The 21,992-nt window shown below is 34.5% G+C and overlaps 1 protein-coding gene across 6 annotated transcripts in view; it reads right to left on the bottom strand.

Moving 5' to 3' along the window:
* Positions 1–21,992, bottom strand: part of GRIK2 (glutamate ionotropic receptor kainate type subunit 2) — a 359,071-nt gene that overhangs the window by 221,423 nt on the left and 115,656 nt on the right. For 5 of the 6 annotated variants that reach the window (XM_077176547.1, XM_077176545.1, XM_077176546.1 and 2 more), the window contains exons 3-4: positions 19,252–19,419; positions 15,065–15,322 (exon numbers count right to left, since the gene is read on the bottom strand). In XM_077176547.1, coding sequence (XP_077032662.1) covers positions 15,065–15,322; positions 19,252–19,419 — 426 coding nt within the window. Of the gene's footprint in view, positions 1–15,064; positions 15,342–19,251; positions 19,420–21,992 lie in introns of those variants that run through there. The other variant, XM_077176548.1, reaches the window with a different exon arrangement.

Here is a 21,992-nt window from a genome sequence, read left to right on the forward strand (position 1 = left end):
TGGGATGGACAGTTAAGCTGCCAAGAAACTTTGAAATGGGATAGGAAGAAAAGGAAAAGAGATGTTGCTTTTTTTTCTGCAGCAAGTTTAGATTACAAAATTTTTGTAAACAAATGTAAGAAAATACAAACTGACAGGTCCCTTGATCTATCCCCACTGGTTGCACCAATACAATACAGTTTTGGTCTTTTACTGTAGGTCCAAGATTTGTTACAGCATGGCAAGAAGTGTTTTCTTGCCTACAGGAGTTTTTGAAGTAATTGTTTTCCAATAGCCTAATGAATTAAGCATATAGCTTAATTAGTTTGATAACCACAGAATATTGTGAGTTGGAAGGAACCTGCAAAGACCATCAAGTCCAGCTCTTAACTGAATGGCCCACACAGGAGTTGAACCCATAACCTTGGTGCTATTAGCTCTATGCTCTAACCGTGATAACCTCAGGAAATGGCAGTGAGCGAAACCCAAGGATTTCAAAACTTCCAAACTTTGTTCTGTTCCAGAGAATTACCCAAGAACATAAGTCCTTAAAGGTCCTAACTGGGCTATACAAGAATTAAAAAAAAAAAAAAATTTGTAATCTTCATAAATTTTATCATTTTTGGACTACCTCAGAGAAAGAAAAAATCACACCAAAATTTGAAATAGGAGATTGACAGATGCAGGAACTAGTGTAATTAAAGTCTGACAAGGAGAATGCCATGATAGTGTCTGCCTTCTGGGTTACCTCTGTATCTGATAGAGAAGTGATAAGAAGTGATGAGGAATAAACAAAGTACCGCATTGGAAGGCAGTACAAAAGGTAGAAAGCTACCAAAGAAACCTGAGCGTGAGAATGTGGGGAAGAAAACCTGCAAATGCATATTTCTGCAATGCACTGACTGGACCTCAGTGCTGGGACAGTACAGATGTGCAGGCAAGCACAGGAAGAAGTATTTATGCTTTCAATAACTGTCAATTACAAATAGTAACCAGTGAGATTTCTCAAAATATATTTTAAGATAAATTAAATCTGAGACACAAGAAAATTCCAAGTTTTTCAAAGATATGTTTTTCTCCTGTCCTCATCAATGTGAAATAAAAATAAACCTTAAACTTTCAATGGGTAATATTTTTCATAGCTTCTACATGTAGCAGAATATTTAATTTTAGTAATAGTTAGAGTGAGTACATCAATTTTTAAGATTTTAAAATATATATGTCATCATGTTTCCAGCCACCAGTAAAGTTGTAAAGTTGAGATGGATTATTACAGGGAACAAAACATGTTCCACTCTACTAAATGACTCACTTCAGTGGTCCACTTGGCCACCCACTATAAGGAATAAATTCTTTACTGGCATATGTTCAACAGTTTCCAGCTTGCTGGGCTCTCAACACGATGATTTTGGAAAACAAAACCCCCTCACTTGCAAGGGAGTGACGACATGCGACTCTGTGGAGCGTGCGCGGTGTGGGGCGCTGCTGTGAAGGTGCGTCACAGGTGGAGAGTACCACTGCCACAGTTACCCTACAGCTCCTTGCTGCAGAGAAACACCTCACAGAACAAAAAAATATCAGACAGTGCTGAGCATACCTTACTCTGATACTTTTTATTTCTCTGGTAAAATGTTGAGAAGCAGGATTTTCCCATTCAGGCATTAGTGGGAGCTGAGATCAGAGGGAACTGATTCCAGTTCTGGATCATACTTCAAAAGATGGCTCTTTCAAATACTAATTAAAGGCTAGAGGTTTCCTTGTACACTGCATCTACCATTTGGGATGTAGCATTTGTGTTTTTAAAAGTGTGCAAAGAATAAATTAGTTTTACTGAAAAGTAAAACCCACCAAAATAATTTCCTGAAAAAGAACAGAATAATTTATCTAAAAACAAACAAACAAACAAAACCACCACCATACACAAACAAAATCTTTTCTAGATTAAATATTGAACAGTGGGTCATTATTCATAACCAAATTAAAAATTAAGCACTGGAAAGATATAAACCAAAAGAACAAGGTCCTGTTCTTGCAGCCCTTGGGTTCGTCTATGGAACGAACCATAGAAGGGCTTCTTTCCAACACCTGCCTGCCACTGATCTTCTCTTCTCCTGAATACCCTAACATCCTGGCTTCTGCTGGAGTAGTTTTTGCTGTAACAATGGCCAAAAAAGTTCCAGGAGATCAGAACACTAAACAGCTGAGGACTAACCAGGCAATACATGTAGGATATAAATAAATTGTTCCCCTATCTTTATAGTAACAAACTGTTTGGAGTTCAGTTTTTCGCAGCTATCAGATATCAAATTTTAAAGGCTTTTTACAGTAAAACTAATGCCTTGGAGTAACAAAAAATGAGCTCTTCCTTATTTATTCTCCTCAACATTTAGTCCTGAATACATGAGGTGTAATCAGAAAAATTATTGTTTGCTATCATTTTTAGATGTTACCAAAATTTCTTCTATTTTTTTCACTTTCTCCATCTGGATGATTGGGATTCCTAAGACTCAAAGAAGATTGGTTGTTCCTACTATGTGCAGTTTGTCTGTGGGACTCAATTTCTATTTTTCTATCCTTTGTGCATATTGTTCATTTCAAGTCAAACAAACATATTTACACATTGACTAAAATTCTTAAGCTACTGATAATACCAAAGTTTCATTGCTGTTGTCTGACATCAGCAGAAGAAATGTCATAACAAGCTGGTTATGCAGGATAAAAGTAACAAGTTATCATGAACTGAGAAATAAAGTTTCTGAATCAGTAAGGGACAGCTTCAAAAGGACACATACATAGCTTATCAGAAGAGTATCAGAACTTCCAATGAAGGGAGGAATATAATTCAAGAACTACAAGGGCTATGATGCTAAAAACAAAACAAGTCTTTTCTTGACCATGATTTTGAGGATATCTAGAATATTTTAATTGAACACTTGTGTAGAATAATTTTAAAATAATTGTTTTAAAATATAATATGAATTGCAGTCCTCATATGAAAAGGTGACCTCTTATTTTACTAGGATTTGCAAGATTCATATATAATGAAAAAAAAACCCAAAAGAAACCCCAAAAATGCAAACAAACAAACAAAAAACCCACAAGAAAAACAAAACAAAAACAAATAAAAAACCCCAAAGTGAACAGAATACAACCATTTGTGTGTATAAGCCCGTAAAAAAAAAAATCTATTTTACAACAGTATAGAAATAATAGCTGCATTTTGGGAATGTACTTCCTGCATTTTCTTTCACCAGGGACACCTTTTTCCTGTCCCTTCAAACTCTCAATTCCTTCTTTTAGCAGCCACTGTGCTAGAGCCCTACCTCTGAATGGCTGGGAAGAGTGCGGTGTGAGTAACTCTTTTCAGAAGCTGCCATCAATTCATCGTTAAGGAGAATCCTGAAGGAGCAGTTTGTGAGCTCTCCAGCTGGCATCTTCCTCCAAAGAGATCAATCACATTACCTCCTCGACATGTTCAACTTCAACCAGTCCAGGAAGCAAGAACCCCAAGTTTGTTTTAAAACCTGTCTCCAGCTCAGCAGTCTTGCAGGCCATTGCTGCGCCACCTGGCCTGCTCATCAAACTATTTATCATTCCCATTAATGCTGCCTTTGTGCTGCACAGGAAGAATGCAAGCAAGTGCACTTTGCAATAGGCTGAACACATCAACCTTTTTCTGTAAGAAAACACTAATGCTCTTTTAAAGGCTACTCTTTATCTTAACCATGTCAAAAATTTCAAAAACTAATAATATACTGCTTTGCAGAACCGCCAGAAAGCAGTCTTTCTATTTTTAGCAGTTGTTTCTTCTTACACCTCTCTGTACTCTTCTCCTTCCCTGACAACCCCCTGCCCAGTTATTTTAGTTATGTCTCAGAAAAATCTCACTGCGTATTAGGCTTTGAAAGGGGTATGGGTAGAAGGGAGGAGAATGCTGGTTTATTAGCATTGATAGAATGTTTCACGTCAATTGGAACAGTTAATTGCTGCAAAATGACTTGCAGAGATTACCCATGAACTCTAAAGTTTAGTTTTATCATCTTCAACTAAAAAAAAATCACTAGTGAAAGGATTAAAAAGGAATTGCACTAGCTGGTAGGGTTTTTCTAACAGTGGGCTGTTCTGTGTTCCTTGTGCTGTTGTATCTAATACAGCAACACCATTGAGAAAAGCACAGAGGAAATAGAGACAAAGGAAAAAGATAGCTTGATGGACCTTTCATATTTATTCATATTCAGGGTTTGTAGTACATTAAGATCATGTCACTCAATTCCAGCAGTGTAAAGCATCCTTAAAATGATCACCAGTTATATTTAATCCCATTTAAATACAGTAGCAATGGTTTCTTTAATGGAAAAAGTTCTAAGATATGTAGTCCAGAAAAAACAATTGTCTTTTCATAATTAATGCAGCTTCTTATTAGTAGCTTTAGAGTCCAACATTTTAGCAGGATTTTTCCATCTCATAGTTAAAGGGTTGGAGAACAATCCAAATAGTATATGTGTATGCATGTATATATTTTATAAGTATTAATCCATTAGAGTCTGATGCCATTTGCAACTTACAATATTTAAAATGTGCTATGATTAAAGGCAGGGACATGAAGAGGAGTTCAATATAATATTATGTTGACTTATTTTGCTGTTAAATGTGACTTCTACAAGGGAAACAATAGTACTATATCAGTAAAAAGAAGGAAATGTGTCTGGTAACTGACTTTTAAGAAAATTCTATTTAACAAGCCCTTTGTCAAAAGTATAGCTGTTCTGTTTCAAATGTCTTTAGCTGAAAATTTAAAAATTAGATTAATGAGGGCAAGCCAATACACAAGAATCATCCATGATAATAGTAGTATTTTCTCAAATGAGTTCTGGAGGTGTATTTGTATGACATAATTTCCTTCTGGGGGAAAAGTGCAGATGTAGAAAGTGAGCGCAATGTCCAACTACCTATACCTATGTCCCTATCTCCTTATCAAACCATACAGTGTGACTACTCACCAAACTCTTCCTCAGAGGTACAAAAGAGATGCAAACCACTGTTTATAAATCAGGACAACCTTAGAATATATGGACATGTTCTATCATATCTTAAGGAATTAATTCCAAATGCCACATTGCCCATATGTGGCCTTTTGGCTATACAAACGCATTCAAAGAATTTACATTGCAGCAGTTTATGCTTTAGGAAAAAAATAATTTGATCAAGTTGGGATTCTTGAGAAGAGGGGAAGGAAAGGGTGGGGGATTTTGGTAATATAGTTCTTTTGAGCATATCACTAACTAAAAGTACTAGTTACCCTGAAAGGCAGTTCTGGACCATTGAGTATCAGAGGGCAAATAAAAGTTACATTATTTCCTACTGAAAATACATTTGAAAACTATTTCTTGGATGGCAGCCATGCCAGTAATCAGAGAAAACGTTTCACGCTAGGTAGTTTTCTTCTGACTTTCTTTTTCCTAGACTGTGTAATAGAATAGAATCATAGAAACATTATCCAAGATCACAGAGCCCTACCTTTGACCAAAGACCACCGCACCAATTCAAGCACAGCACTAAGTACCAAGTAATTTCTTTGAAAACTTCCAGGAATGGTGACCCCACCATCTCTCTGGACAGCCTGTTCCAATTCTCAGTATCTGAGAAAAATTCTCCTTTCTAAAACAAGCAAACAACAAAAAAAAGGCAGAACTGTATTTTTAATTACACATGTCTGTGCAGGTATGTATATGCATTTGAAATACAAATCTCATTATTGTGAAAAAATTTATAAGTGTCTAGAATAGGCCAGAAAAAAATAAAAACCAACCCAAACTAAAATCCCAATCCCCCTTTTTTTTAGACTAAAAAAATATAATAAATTTTAAACAGTTACTTAGTACAGGAAAGGAGAAGTGTTTAAAATTATATTCATGACTAATACTGAAGTTGCAATTACTAAAATAGCATCTATAGAACAGACTAGTTTTAGGGTTAAAAAAAATCACTGAACAAGAAAACCATGGATCTAGGTTTAACTCCATAGACAGTCAAGATTTCTATTCTGATACTGTGCATATCACTTAATTTTTCTGCATCTTGGGTCTAAGCATCAGAATGTTAAATCCATTGTACTGCTGTTTCAGCATAACCAGCTGTAACTGAAGAGCAAGGCAATAATCAGCTTTATTGTTTTCCTTAAATATGCTAAGCAAGCACATCAGAGCATGGGTGCAAACATCTTTTATAGTTGCAAATAGCCAATCCCAATTCAGCTTATTTCCAGTAACAATTCTTTTCTAATAAAGGCTTTGCAGTACTGCAGTGAAAAAAGCCCTCTACCCCATCTCATATAGTTCCACAAGAGAGAATTGATGTGCTACTAAAGTTCAGAAAAGACCTTCAGTTCATGAAACAGTTTTGATCTTGAAGATCACCATTAAACTTTTTCTTATGCCACCTGAGTACTTATCAGATGCAGCATACGGCAACTAGAAAAAAATAAATAAAAAACTGAGTCCTGTCCATCCCTTCCTCATCTTTGCATATAATGTGTGAAAATATAAGAAAAAATATCATAATTGAAGGAAATGCCGAAAATTAAGACAACATTATGCCTTATTAATATATTAGATTTGCCATCTTTTTCTAGTCTCCAGCTACATTTGACATTTATGCTCTATTATGTCAAATGCTTTGTTATGATATGACTGATTTGAAATGTTGTTGCTATTCTGTTTTCTAAATACGTTTTTTTGAACATTTTCATAAAGTTTTATCATTAATTCAGTATTATGATGGTGACAGCAATAAGAATTAACAGTCCTGGGCATTTCAAATTAATTATCATAATTGTATGAAATATGATCTCTCAAGTGGATGATGTATGAGCAGTGTAATTTAATGAGGGTAAAGAGTGAAAAAAAAGAGCTATACTACTGTCAAAAGATAAAAGATTTTGTCAAAGATGTCAGAATGAATGACAAAAGAAGCAATACAACAAGTTAGCAATTCTAAAATTATCTTAACTTGAAAAGACGCATAAATGAACATCCTCAGACAGAATTTACACCAGCTTAGCACATTTACTCTTGGAAACAAAAGCAGTTTCATTTTTGCTTTAAAAGAAAGGAACTGGTAAGAGTGCAAGAGAGAAAAAAACTCTCTAATTGAAGCTGAAATGAATGAAGACAGTAATATTTGAACTGAGAGTGACGCAGCAATTCATGAAGGGACTGACATCACAAGTATATTTCACAGTGTTCTCCCAGCCAGAGGATAAAATATGGAATCCTTTTACTTTACTATTACTAAAGTATGTAATATGAAATAAGAGTAAAACTGTACTGTAGTTTGGATAAATCTTAAAGTTTCACATTCTTGTATGCCCCAGACAGGAATGTGAAACTGATCTTGTCTCAGTTTTCCTCTTCATTTTTCACTTAGTTTTCCTATCATATATTTCTGAATTTGGGATATATAAAATATAAAATATATAAATATTTAAATATAAATATTTAATATAAAAAAAATTTCCAGTCTTCATGAAACAATTCTTTTGATAAGAAGTTCCCTAGGCAGTTTTCTGTAAGGTTTAAATTCTTAAGTTTCTTCAAACCCACATTAGCAAAACAATTAAAGCACTATTTGAAATATGTTAATTGTTATAACTTATGGAAATATTATCTCCACCTCTGTTCCTTAGGCTTATAGAAAAATACTATAAAACATATTATGTACTTTTGAAACTTATTTATTTTAAATCCCTAGATTTGTTTTTGTGACACTGAGTCTTATTGCAGTACGTTCAAATTCAATTATTGGTCAAAATATGGGTGAGAGCTGTAGCAACATGTTTTCCTGAAAGATGGGCTAGAATCATGCATTTTGTTAACTTGTTAACATTTACTTTGCTTTTAAAAAAATTAAATGGAAACTGTACAGAGTTATTCTCAAAGAACAATTACAGGCCAGTTTGCCATAAAAGAATAACAGAATTGAACACTTTTTCTTCAGACAACTAGCTAAAGTAATCGTGAACATCTGCATAAGGACTAAAAGTGCTTGAAAGTGAAATTTTAACTTCACAACATCCTCCATATTACTGATATATTGATATAACACTAGAAAAAATATTTCTGGACTTTACAGAATAAATGTGCAATAACTGTCTTAGTAAAGGAATACACTAGCCAGCTACATCCAAATACCACAATCAGGTTTAGCACAAAACTACTAATTGAAACTTCCCGTGAAACTACTGTGCACAGCACTTGAAACACTCTGTATTTAAAAAACTTTATGGAATATATAATCATTCAGGATAATATTCCCTCATTGTCCAAATTATTCGTGTTATTAATTATTATAATTTTACTAAATTTGAATTTATTAAAGAAGGCTTAAAAGTCTTTTTTCCTCCATAAAAATGTTCAGTAAAAGTGCTACAAATGCTGTAACCTCTCTGAACTGGTGATTGAAAAGATGTGGAACAGAACTACATGCCATTCCAGTTTATATGCATGGGAAGCTTCAAGTCTACTTTGTTCACATTGGTAAATATAACCCTACTTTAGGTACTCATTTCATTCATTCCACTAAAGCAACACAGAATAACTGTTAATTGATAATGCACAAATTAGGAATTAATTAGTTCCATTTAGCATTCTGTGCTAAGCCATGCACCCCAATTGCTATCTTTGATATTATTTATACAAAAATTTATTCATTTGCAGAATAAAATACCCACCTAGCCATTCATAAGCAACCAGTACTCTAAATTCTGCATCTGCTTCATAGAACCAGAATAAATGCTAGCTAAAACTGCACAAGTCAAAACATTATAAATATACCAAAGTACACATGGATGCAATTAGATAGAGTTTTCATCTATACATAAAATAAACATAAATCCAATTTGAGAAATCAGTATCAATGGCAGTGGAATAACTTAATATTCATTTATAATTTAATTTTTCTGCACATTTGATAGAGACATTAGCACCAGTGGTAGTAAATAGTCCTGATAGAGACTTTTGAAGATTACCCTTATCTGTCTTTTCTTTTTCTGTTCTGTCTAAGATCAGTATGAAAACATTGATGTTGAAAAAATTAAAGAATAAAAATTAATGATAATAAAAAACATACAAACAAACAAAACCAAAACAAAAGAAAAAAAGAAAACAAAAAACCAAACCAAAACAAAATTTAAAAAAACCACCACCCACAAAAAACACCAACAAACCACCAAACTCATTAGGTGGATTTTCCCATGCCTTTCAAGGACACCTGTTATTTTGTTCTAACCTAAATGTTCCTAGTTATCAACTTGTTCTGTTGATATATATTGATATCCCACAGTCCTCATAGGACATCAAGCCTTCCAGCCCTTTCGCCAGCCTCGTTGGCCTACTCAAGACACATTCAAGTACCTTAATAATATTTTGATTCTGAGAGCCATAACTGCCCACAAAATCAAGATGAGGCCAAAATAACACCAAATACAGCAGTAATTAGATAATGGGAATTTTAATACCAGTCCCAAGAAAAAAATTGTCATTTTATTACAAATCAATGCCACCTGCATACTAGAGTAAATATAGCAACAAAATGACATCTTTCAACTTCCTTCATTTCAGTTAAAGCACAGGATTCACTGCTAAAGACCAACACAAAACATTTTTATTTCTGAAATAATTTTTCAGCATTTAGTTTGGCTTCTGTTAATGGATGTAACAGATTTTTGGTGTTTATACTCATTCACTCAAGACCAAAACAAAAGTTAATTAAGAAAAAATATCCAGAATGCTGTTTATATCAACTTCTTCTGTTGATATATAAAAGTATCAATATATTGATATCTCTACAAGTGCTTCTACAATTTAAGAGCTCATCATCTAATTATTCATGCATTTTTCTCTTTTTTTTAATTGTCTGTAATTAAAAAACTTATTTACAGTTTGCCTAGTCTGTTTTCTTCAGCACAGAGATTAGAATACATACTCAAAATTAAGTTATTGTTTTGAGACCAATTAAATCCATTAGGACATGCAGATGACAAACATATTGTCATTTTTCCACTTTTCTTTCGTAAAAACAATTGACTGTAGCAAATCTGTAAATCTGAAAGGACTTAATTAGTGTCCAGGGACAGTTTAGTGGAATTTAATTAACAAAGAGACCATAAATTACTTTAAGGGAGAAAAAAAACTAACCGGCCCCTCATTACATCCTGCTAGGAGGTTTTTTAGATTTGGGTTTTGGGTTTTGGTTGTTTTGTTGTTTATTTTTGGGGTTTTTTTTGTTTGTTTTTTTTATTTTGTTGATGTTTTTTTCTTTTTTTTGGGGGGGGGGGGTGGATTTTTGCTGGAGTTTTGTCTGTTTCCGCATTTGTTTTTTAACACGAAATCCTAGTTAAAAGAAATACGCTTTTCCATTTAAAATGACCAAAAGAAGCAATATTTATCTTTTTTAGCAAGAAAAATGTTTTAGAGCCTTACTACAATTTTTTTGCCTGTACAAATATGGGCTATATTAAAAAAAAGTCTTGATAGAAAAAAAAGGAAATTAAATCAAAGAAGGAAGCAGAAAGTAGCTATTATTTAATGTAAAAGAAAAAAATTAAAATAATGAAAGTCAGTGCAGGACTCTTAAACCAGAGATCCACAAAAAAAGGACTCACACATTTCTAATTTCCTGAAAGAAAAAACCCATCTACTTAGTGCAACAATACCTACGCCATACAATTCTACCAGGGTAGAGGCTTTATTATAATATTAAAACCTTTGTCCATTCTACGTTCATTTTTATTTCTATTACCATATCTCCCCAGTAAAAACTGCATCTCTTTTTACCGAGTCAAGGTAGAATTAACCTCTCTAGTTTATTCATCTACTTCATCTTATTTGTACAGTCTTGAGTCTTCCTTATTACACTGTACCCAACCTGATCTTTGCTCACTCCACTGTTATTGATCATATCCCTCTAGAAACTTCCCTGTACCTATTTCAGCATGGCACAATCTCTATTTTCTCCTGTGGCAAGCGATCTTGCATTCCTCATTGCACACTCGTGAACACCAGGAAGGTCTGATCAGCACAGAACAAACCAGCACTGTGAGTCTGAAATGAGGAGCAAACGCTCAACTGCAGACATTCATCTTCTCTGGCTCAGCCACTTCTGCATCATAAAGCACGGCCAGGGTCCATGTGCTACCCACAGTGTATTAAAAACAACTTATGCCTTTGTCTCAAATTAGGAATAAGATGTACAGCTATTCCTTCTCTGAGAATATAGGGAGAATGCTTTAAAGAGGGAGACAACAAACTAATGTCTGTTCTTAGCAGTAATCTCCATTATTACAAAGGGAGACTGGGATTCCAAATTTTCTCTCTTATTTCAAACTGGGCTCTAAGCACTGACTTCCCCTTTACCACCTTCATACCACCCAATCTCAAATCAAATTAGATCCAGACCAAATACAAATATCTATTTCATACATCTCACAGAATCATAAAATAGTTTGGGTTGGAAGGAACCTTAAACATCATCTAGTTACAATCCTGTCCTCAGAGGCAGGGATACCTCACCTTAATTTTTTGAAGGCATCTACTCTGTGGATTGAAAGACACAAAAAATAGTATGGAGGACTTCTACACTTACATGGATCAGTCACATAAATGGCTTTCCTTCATACAAGGCAGAAACTTGGGGGATTGAATAGAGCTGGACACAATGTCCCCACTGTCCAGGGGCAGTTGGACTGTGCACTTGGAGTATTGGTCTCTAGCATACCTCTGGTAGTGACACTAGAGTTAACATGGCCTTTTACTGGCTGCAAAGTGTCAAATAACCACACAGCTTTTACCATTTGTTTTTACCCTAGAAGATATATCCCACACTGAGATGAAGAACATGGACACAATTTTTTTTTTAGCTCTGAAGCAGGTGATCTCTCCTTTATTATTACTAAACATGAGCAATTCCTTAGAAAATTCAATAAACTGAGCCCTAATATTTAAGGAGATAAACATATTTTTAGAATATATTTATCACATGAAATCATGCTTTTCCTCAGAGTCAACCTGCCATCTTGCAGGTCATGTGGGAAATTGATAATTTCTTGGAGAAGTATCCAGACCTAGTTTATGCATGCTTTATACCTTTTCTTCCTCTCTATAATAAAAGTATCAGCTGCTTTTGTATCCATGTTTACAATACTACTAAAAATACATAAAGCAAATATGAATCTCCAAAAAATATTAGTTTTAGCAATTAAATTATCACTGTAGCTGCTATACCAACAAATTATTGTCTTGACCAGCATAGCCTCTGGGGAATTGTCCATTCAGATAAAGGAAATCCATAGCTCTAAAATCATCATTTAAAAAGGCAGATATCATCATCCTCAACAACCATCCAATAAAAGAGTGCAAAATGTAGGTGATTAAAAGAGAAACAAAGAAAAAAGAAATTAAGAATTGTATCCATCTTTCATTAAGGAATCACTGATCAAATGGACAAAACAGACATAAACAGTGATAAATATTTTGCATTCATTGCCTTCATTTTAATGATTTGTAATTAGGTCTTAAAATGGCACAAGTCATACAACACAATTTCTAAATCTTAGTTGAAACATCATATTGAGCTCCAGTCCCAGACTCATAACTGAAGATTTGTCTTACCCTATGACAGGAGAGAGCCACTTCCCAAGATCAAGTGACTACTTCCTTTCAAAAGGTTCCTCTCTCCTGCCTCAAAAACCACCAGTTTGCACTTAAACTCCAACAGATATATAAAATCTGCTTCTTTAAGACTAATAGTTTCCCATAGCTCAGAGTTGTTCCTGTATGTGCTTCAAAGGCAAGTGATGCTGGGCACTTCCCAGCAGTGTCATTTGCTTTTAAAGTCCTGGAATTATCCATAGGAGATGATACTAACAAAGAGAAGTTGACAGTCTTTAAAAAGTAGAATTTAAGTTCACTTTACAGAAAACACCACAATAAAAGACAGAGGATAACCTTTTTAAAACAGACTGGGGTTTTTTCCTGCCTCTTCAGACAGAAAGAGATTTCAAGAGAAAAACAAGAAATATTGTAGATGAGATTACGGGAGCAACCACTCTTACAATATAAAGGGCCTGGCCACTCCAGAAAGAAATATCATTTTAAAGAGATTATATCCTGGAACAAGTCTTTATGCTTTTCAAATAGATTAAATAACTCAATCTAATAATTCATTGTGAATTTTACTTTAAATTTTTCTAAAAGAGGTTATGTTTGGGGTTTTGTCTCTCTCAAATATTAACAGTATTACCAAGTAGAACAAGTAGATCAAAATATATACAAGAAAACCTTCTTTTTAATTTTCTTTCCCATTTCTATTTATGTCCTGCCTTCAAAACATGATTTATTGAGATCAGGCCTATCAAGGCTGCCAACAATATATCTCTGGATATGAAGAGATCATTAAACACGAAGTATTCTTTTGGTTTACCTTTTCTTGGACAGTAGAGAATTACTTGACATTATTGAGCAAAGCAGTTTCAAAGTATTAAGACATGAATTTTCTAATGGAATTGACTTTTTTAAGAGATAACCTGTTCTTGAAAAAAGAGCTAGGCTCCAAAGGATTTTAATCAATGTGAAATATCTCAAATTTGCACAAACCTTAATCACCACAACTCACTTATTTCTATCATAATTTGGTTAAAATTTGAGGATTTAGCTTCCCTTCCTATTTCAGAAGAATAATAGATAAAAATTTAGAAAAAAAAACAGAGAGGGAAAAAAAGAAACCAAACAAGCTACATATTGCTTGCCTTAGGTCTATAAAGCTGTAGTTTGATTTTAAAGCTTAAATCAAAAGTTTGATTACCTGAAACCTTTGGTAAGACCAGCCCACAAACTTGTAATGAAGCAGCCTCTAAATGTCCCTGCCTTACGATTTTTTTTTTCTTTTACGTAAAGGAAAATATCAGTTATAAACACTTTTATGCACCATTTTCTCTGCTCCCTCCTCATGTTTTGGTAGCTACTCATCCATCTTATCTGAGCTTGAACGCAAGTAGGTCTTCTGTCCTGGTGTGGTACCTGCTGTTTATCTAGCACAGTTAGTCTTCCCTACAGGTAGCCTCACTTTGTTTCCTGATCCTATTTTTTTATTTCAGATTTGGATAGAGAGTAGCATCATGTAATGAGCACATCAACCGCCTTCCAGTTCAATGAACCACAAGAAGAATTTGAGGCTCCCTATGCTCTTTTCATGACAATGATGGATCAGCCAGCATGGAAGAAGTTACCAGCATTTCCCATAAGATTTAATATGTCTTCTTTGGCCAAGCACCTTCCTTCTATCTCCCATTACAGTGATATTTTCCTCTTAACTAAAGTCTTATTTCTAACCACCACTAGACCTCAAATGAAATGTAAGTTTTACAGCATTTTTCAAAGGTACTACTGTCAAGGTGAAACTGAAAGGCAAAAAAAAATTTTAAGATGACTAAGGGAAAGGTAATAACCTAGTATATTTCTGCTGGAAAATTCAGGAATTAATTTTAACTCCTGTAATTCATCTGTAAAACAAGCCTCCAAACTTCCTTTTGGTCCGACTGCCAGGAGCTGAAACCAGGGCTCCTTCTTCACTTCTATCTGAAGAAACAGATACTAAAATTCCAAACAAATATGGCATCTGTTTTCAAACTCAACCAACACCAGAAGCAGCACCAGAATTTAAGCTTTCTATTTCACTGAGCACACTAGTGTATTTTTCAAGTTACCATATTTTTCTTCCAAGTTTAAATTTTAAGGAAAATCAAAAGACATAGCTGTTAGCAACTGTTAAGACACTGCAGAAAACACAGACAGAGTGTGACCAATTTATTGACAGCTGTGAGCTCAAACACACATAATTCAGCAACTGAAGCATACTTATGAGAATACTTATGCTAATAAGTCCACATTATTTGTTGTACACTGCCTTACCCGTAAAATTCTTGCAAACTATTAAAGATTTCTTAAATTATGAAATATGAGTAGTGACACCCTTCCTCCCTCTCTTTGTGTATGTGAATAGATGTGCACACAGCCTGATGCTTTGGCCTTACCAGTGCTGTCATCGTAAACAACAGTAACTGTTTTCCACTTGAAGAACTGCACAAGGTCAAGGATGGCACGGCTGAGTGAAGAGAAATCCGGATAGAGGCTGACATAGAAGGAGTCCTTGTTGTCTGACACCTGATGTTTCCAGCGGGTCTGGATGTGCGGAACTCCCAAGGCGTTGCAGATGGACTGCACGGCGTTGGCTGAGGAGCTGTGGGATGGTCCGAAGATGGCTGCCACCCCAAGGGACAGCTGATCACAGGCTGAAGAGGAGACAGAAGTCTGTCAATGATGAGAGGAAAAAAGGCAGTGTGCCAAAAGGTATTGCACAATTCATATTAAACAAAAGGCACTCCATGAAATATGACTGTCTTACTGACAGAGCTTCCTTCTTGTGTAACACTTTCCCTTACACATTTCAACTTCAGAATATGCTTCCAAGTTTTCATTATAAACTGATGAATATTGACTCTTAACATCTAAACAGTGCTCAGCTATGTTTAATAAACATTCCTATGTCAGTGGAAGCTATAAAGGCCAGTAATCATGTGTCTTTTTAAAAGTACTGATGAATAAAATAGGTTTGTGCTTAGCTGCATCTTACATTTAGAAAAGGGTCAAATAGGACAATATCCTAATTTGGGTTGTTTAAGTGATAACTTCTTCCTCAATCAGTCACCACTACTTCTACTGAAGTCCTAATTACTCAGAAATTTTACATGTGAAGTACCCCAAAGTTAATTATCAGACACATTTTAATTTCATTAAAATGGACATTTGAATTTCTGTATCTGAAATAGGTATGTTGGTTAGTACAAATAAAGGACCAGTCTTTTCCCTAAAAATAAATTGCTGTCTGTTAGTGAAAAAAAATTAAGTGTCCCTTCTTAAAAACAGGAAATGCTCAGTTTTGCTATACTTGTATGTAAAACTGGCCCTGAGAGTCACTGACGTAATACTGCTGTATTCAAGTGGCTCAGCTCCCTGGTTTCTGATACAGGGTGGCCCTACCTGTACTGTTCATTAGCAGTCTCTGGTCTGTATAATCTCCCACAGTACACCCCAGTATCATCTTGTTGAATATTTGTTAGAACATGCCAAAAGAAGGCAGGAAAAAATAATCAATACCAAAGACCAGAGTTTCAGCCAAGGCCCTGCTTCTATCTCGTTCACTACCATAGGCATAACTTTTACAAGTACACAGCTCTGAAAAGCAAACTCTCCCTTCTGGGAAAACGACTCATTTGGTAGAGAGAAGTAATGAAAACCAAACTAGACATGAGTATTTATATGGGGTTTGATTAATTCTGTTACTCCACCATCAGTGTTCCTGACAGCTGAGGAAACAAGCAGTAGAAACACATCTTGCTGCATTGCTTTTCTCATCAATTCAAAATTAATTGTTGTGCACATTCTTTTCAACTTGATGAAAATATGGCTAAGTCTTTCAAGTGCATTCCAGAAACTATACTGGCACACCTTTTTATTGCTGCAGAGCACCGGTGGTTTAAATAAACTTGTCAGACACACAGGATCTTCATTGCTATTCGGTGTGTTGCCTAAATGACTAGCTCAATAAAAAAACATTTATGCTAATATTGCCCTTCCTAAGAGTAATCAACAAGCTTTATGCAAATGTCAGTAAATGGGATCACTAACAACAGCAATAGCTACCAGATGGCTTTTCAATGGACTTTTTTTTTTTTCCTCTTTCTGAGATTTGAATAATGCAATGCTTTCACACGTGATTTAATATGGCACTGGCTCTATCAGATGCATACCAATTTTCCTAGAATTTTGAGGGATATTTTGTTGCATTTACATTATTCTTCACTGAAACAGTAACTTGGAAATATCTTCTTGACTTCAGGTTGCTTATTCATATAGTACCTTTAAAAAGCCATTAATATTTCATCTATATTCAATCTCAAAAGTATGTGTTAATAAGAGGTCTAAACAGGCTATTTTTGATGCAGTGCCTGCCTGCTCACTAATGGACATGATAATGAACCACAAAAATGAGTCAAATGCTTAAACTTCATTGTTAAAATTCTGCTTTGTATCCATCATAATAAAATGAACCATTTTGTGTTAACCTTTAGCCTCTGATTCTGAACTAAAGCACCTGTGAGCACAAATGCAGTTGTCTGTATTGTGAATTGATGATGCAAAAAGCTATTAGTACTAGAAGATTACACAGATTTTGATGTAGCCTGAGCAGTTACAAATAAAATGTTGCTTTCTCATCCAAGATGCAAGTGGGAAAAAGGAATATATGCATTCTATTCAATATGTCTAATCAATAGCACATTGTCATTCTAATTTCAGCTATTATAGTCTAACAAGAATTAGCAACATAATATTCAGGCTAGCAAACCCCAGGTAAGGGCTAAAAGTAGTTGCATTTTCTCAGGAAAGAATTAAAGAATTAGAGATCTCAGGAGAAATTTCTGTGCTGTCTGCATCCTCCCCCAGGAACAGGGAGAAAATGTCTTATTAGATTTCACAGGTCAGCATATGCAGGAGTCAGGAAGCAGTTGAATTTGAAAGGTGAGAAGGAAAGGAGAATGAAAGAAACAGAATTAAGATTCAGCACTTTTATTCACTGTTGGCTGAGATGGAAAGGATAGAGTAGCCTCTCTCAAAACCCACTTTAATCCATCACCCAAAACACTAGAATAACAACTCAAAGATACTCTATTAAAAGTGCATTTTTTCCTCTTTCTTTTACCATACATGCTACTCTGCAAAGAAACCATCTTACTAGGAATAAATGTTTAGCCTATAATTTTTCATACATGAAAAATGTCCAATTTTCATGACAATTTTTTGTAATAATCTTTCAATGACCAAACTGTATTTCTGTACAAATAAGGATACTCTCTTTTCATGCCTAACAAGAATCTATATTTGAATTATTTATCTGTCAAATAAACAGATAAACAGATTAGCAAGATTGTCTGTTAATCTGTTACAGTAAAAGCACAAAAAATTTCCCTTCAGTTCTAAACTGAATATTTAATTAGCATTAAATTCCGCTTTTAAGGTGTCCTTCATGTACATTAATCATGCCACAGGAGCTTTCCCTTATGTATAATATCTAATGTTGCATCAAGTGCTTTCACTCTTAGCCCACCATAACACCAAAAATATCTTATTGTATAAAGAATTTTGTCTTTAATGCTTGGGAGAGACATGTTGGGACCAGATCACTTGACAGATTTAGGCTAGGAACCTGCCATAAGAAACGCAGGCTGACCTCCAATTCTTTCACCCTTCTTATTGTTTTGTTGCATATAGCATTCACATGAAATTAGCTCTTCAATTTATAGGAAAAGTGGTTTTAAAGAGCAAGTAATACAGTGCAAAATTCAGTCTTACAGAGTTTTGACACGAGGCTTTGTACTTTCTTCCATAAATACTTACTGAACTTTTTGGTGTTTCCACTTTCTAGGATACAACAAAGATGCAGAAATTTGTGCCTATTGTCCCTGACTTAAAAGTAAAGCAATCTGAAAATCTGGATTTTTTTTTTTTTTTGAGAATCAAAGAGTTTAAAATTTATGGAAAATGTTCAAACTTAGTTTTTACTCTTAATTCTTCTGTAAACATATAATTTATAGTTAGGAGAAAAGAGCTTAACTCAGGCCGAGTCATGTATCTGATAGTGATAATCTTAAGCACAGACTTAATATTTAGGCTTATTTTTATGCCATGCTGGTATAAGATGCACAAAATTACAACTACTACTCCCCTTTCAAAGTCTGTGATTAACTATATAAAGGAATTTGTGAAAATGTACTTGAAGTGATTGAATGTTTAAAATTGAGTCCCATTTCCAGTAGAATTTGGGGAACTTGACATTTTGCTGGATAAATTTTGAAGACAGTGAAATTTCTCACGCCAAAGGAGCTGGTATAAGAAACACCCTAGTCACAATGTTCAGCAAAATTTATTTCAGATTTTAAATATTTAAGGGAATAGCTTTTAGATAGGGTTAGTGGGAACAAAGGTGGCAATGTAATTGTCAAGCAATTACCATTACAACCTTCAATAAATCAGCTCTTTAATGCCAGTGACAATAATGTCAGTCTCATTGCATATGGCTTCATCAGATAGACATTTTTTCAGGTAAGTAAAATAAGTAAGCCTTAGTCCTTCATTAAAAAAAACTAAATATGCAAAAGGTTACCTTTTTTGGATGCTTCAAAACTGTCATAAAGATTTATCTTTTGTGTGTCGTATGTTAATGTGGTGTTTGGCAGAAGAGTTCTGTTTCTGTTGATTGTGTTCACAGCAAATCTGAAGGCTAATTCTTCTGCTCCCATTGGACCAGATTCCACGCACTCAAAAATGCCTCCTGGTAGAGGAACAAAGAAAAAAGAAAAAAAAAAAAAACACTAGTAAGCAAAAAGCTCATAAAATAGCATCTTTAATAATCCTTTTGGAAAAGATTCATCAGCCCAAAGTATTTAATTCCATAAACCTGTTACAGTGCAACTCATGATTTGGATGAGCTTTGAGTCAAGCAATAAGTAAACCAGCAACACTTAGAACTTACCTTAAGGAAAACCTGTTGCTTTTTTCCATTCAATACTCATTTAATATTGTGAATAAAAAAAAAAGTGTAGCATTATATATTAACCACACATTTAGAAGCAAAATAGGAATGGGATGAAGTATATTTAATTATTACATAGCTACTATCACTATTGTTATTATTTTATATAATTAAATTTGAAATGAATACATTTGTCCCTTCCAGATCTTCCACGACCTATGTGTGTGTGGCAGGTGGAAGGGAGACTTATGGATTCCTGCTTTCTACCCACAATATATTAATAATGAACTTGGCAGCTCACTGAAAATACAATATACAAAGGAGCATAGAACTAGGATGCCTCAAATTGTCTCCAGAAATTTAAATGGAGAGATATTTTAGCATGACTGTTTGCCTGAACTGATAAATATGTTGAGCAAAAAGTTCAGATTTTGCTCTTTTGCCCTGAACTGCAAGTAGAAGTTAACTTCATTCTCAGTAAATACAGGAATCCAAGAAACTGCACCCTGCATAATCTCTATCTGCAATGAAAACATCCCCAAACAAGGCATGCTACCAGAGTAGGCCATGCCTCAAATAATAAACAATTTCTAGAACACTTTTGGGCCAACCTTCATCTTAAATGAAGCAAATATGTTTGTGAGAAAATGCTGTGCATCAGCTTTTCTCATTAATGAGATATCATTGTCCATAGAATGTAAATTTATACACACTTTGACGTAACATAATTTATTCTTGGATCTGAAAAAACCAAGGATACTGTGACAATAAAAGTAATTTGAAGATGTGTCCTTACTCTGGTGACATGGAATGCCTCAGAAAAAATCAGTGTCCTTATTCTCCCTTCAGCCCTCAATTTAACACAGACCTGTCAATTCTAATGGACAGACAATGGCCATCATCACAGGATCACTAATTACAAGCCAGGTATCGTTCCTCTGAAAGGAATGTTGTTCATTCATTCTCTCTTTGCTTGTATTTATTCATTTCCGAAGTAGTGTTGCTACTTGGACTTGTATTGTCTAAAAAAATTCTATTTAACACTGCTACTTTCTCATCAAGAAGTTCTCAGAATCTGAATATCCAATGACTGGATTGAACTAAACTTCAAAAACTGCAGTCAGTTTGTAAACAGTCTTGTGAGTAACCAAGCACATAAACTGTTGGTAAAGCAAAAATGTGTATTTACTATTTACTGATAGTATTAAATATAAAAGGCTATTTGGCTTTGCAAACATTCTTCCTCTTGCAATACATTTCTCACTACAAAACTGAGGTGTTAACCTCCTTTTCCTGCAGATCAGCCTTTTAATTTCTGGCAAGAGCCATAGGAGCAGATGCTCATATAATATTACTTTAAAAGCACAAGCCCTTGCCACTGAGATAAGATGTGACTAATAATTATTTAAGCCTTAGTCATTTCAAACTAGAAAAGAGGCAATGAAGGGAAAGCAGACTCATAAGAAAAATTTCAATATCTTCAGTAACCAATATTAACAAAACTGACAGAGCTCAAGCCAAAGAAACTTAGATAGTGTTCAGTAAATATATAAGCCTAGTACTCTTTAAAACTCAAAAAAGGACCATGTTTATTTTCACAATAATCAAATATGAACATGAAAGGCAACCTACTGCTTTTGAAGTTACTGGAGTGCTCTGTTCAGGGAAACATTCCAATAGACAAGCTTTTGTGCTGCTAAAACTTACAGAATCTAAGCATTGCAATTCAAATGGTGTCATATAGGAGGAAAGTATTTTGATTTGGGGAAAATACTTTTAAATTGCTGCAGAAATCCAAAAATTAGTTAAATTATAAGTATAGATATTCAGAGACAATCAAAAGACATTTCCATGAACAAAATGAAAATTAAAATAGATTTCATAGGCTTTCCTAAGGCATCTGGAGGGCAGTTATTCAATTATATTTGAATAAACCAGTATCACACAAACAATTAGGAAATCCTAACTATATCCTAAGCTAAATGGATTAATTAAAATAAATAAACATTACCGTTTCTTGGTTCTCCTGAAGTTTTTACATTGGAAGATTTATTCTCTAATTTCCATGTGTCTGAAGCTCAGTACAACCTTCCCTCTTTAAAAATCAGCATTTTTCATTATACTGATTTCTAAATCCTTGAGACTGGAAATTCTCTGTCAAAGATTCAGCCACTACTCTCAGCATAAAAAAAAAAGGGAGGAAGAGAAATTTTATTTTGACCTTGCCTATTTAGGTAACTCCTAATATTAGTGACAGTCTGTCATATAGCACGACAATTTTATGAAGATGACATGTCCTGTGAGTGTCCATGATGTGTAATCATGGTCCACATACACCATTCAGTGATTTCTTCCCTCACTCACTGACTTAT

This window comes from Agelaius phoeniceus, chromosome 3, assembly GCF_051311805.1.
Source record: "Agelaius phoeniceus isolate bAgePho1 chromosome 3, bAgePho1.hap1, whole genome shotgun sequence".
Taxonomy (NCBI): Eukaryota; Metazoa; Chordata; class Aves; order Passeriformes; family Icteridae; genus Agelaius; species Agelaius phoeniceus.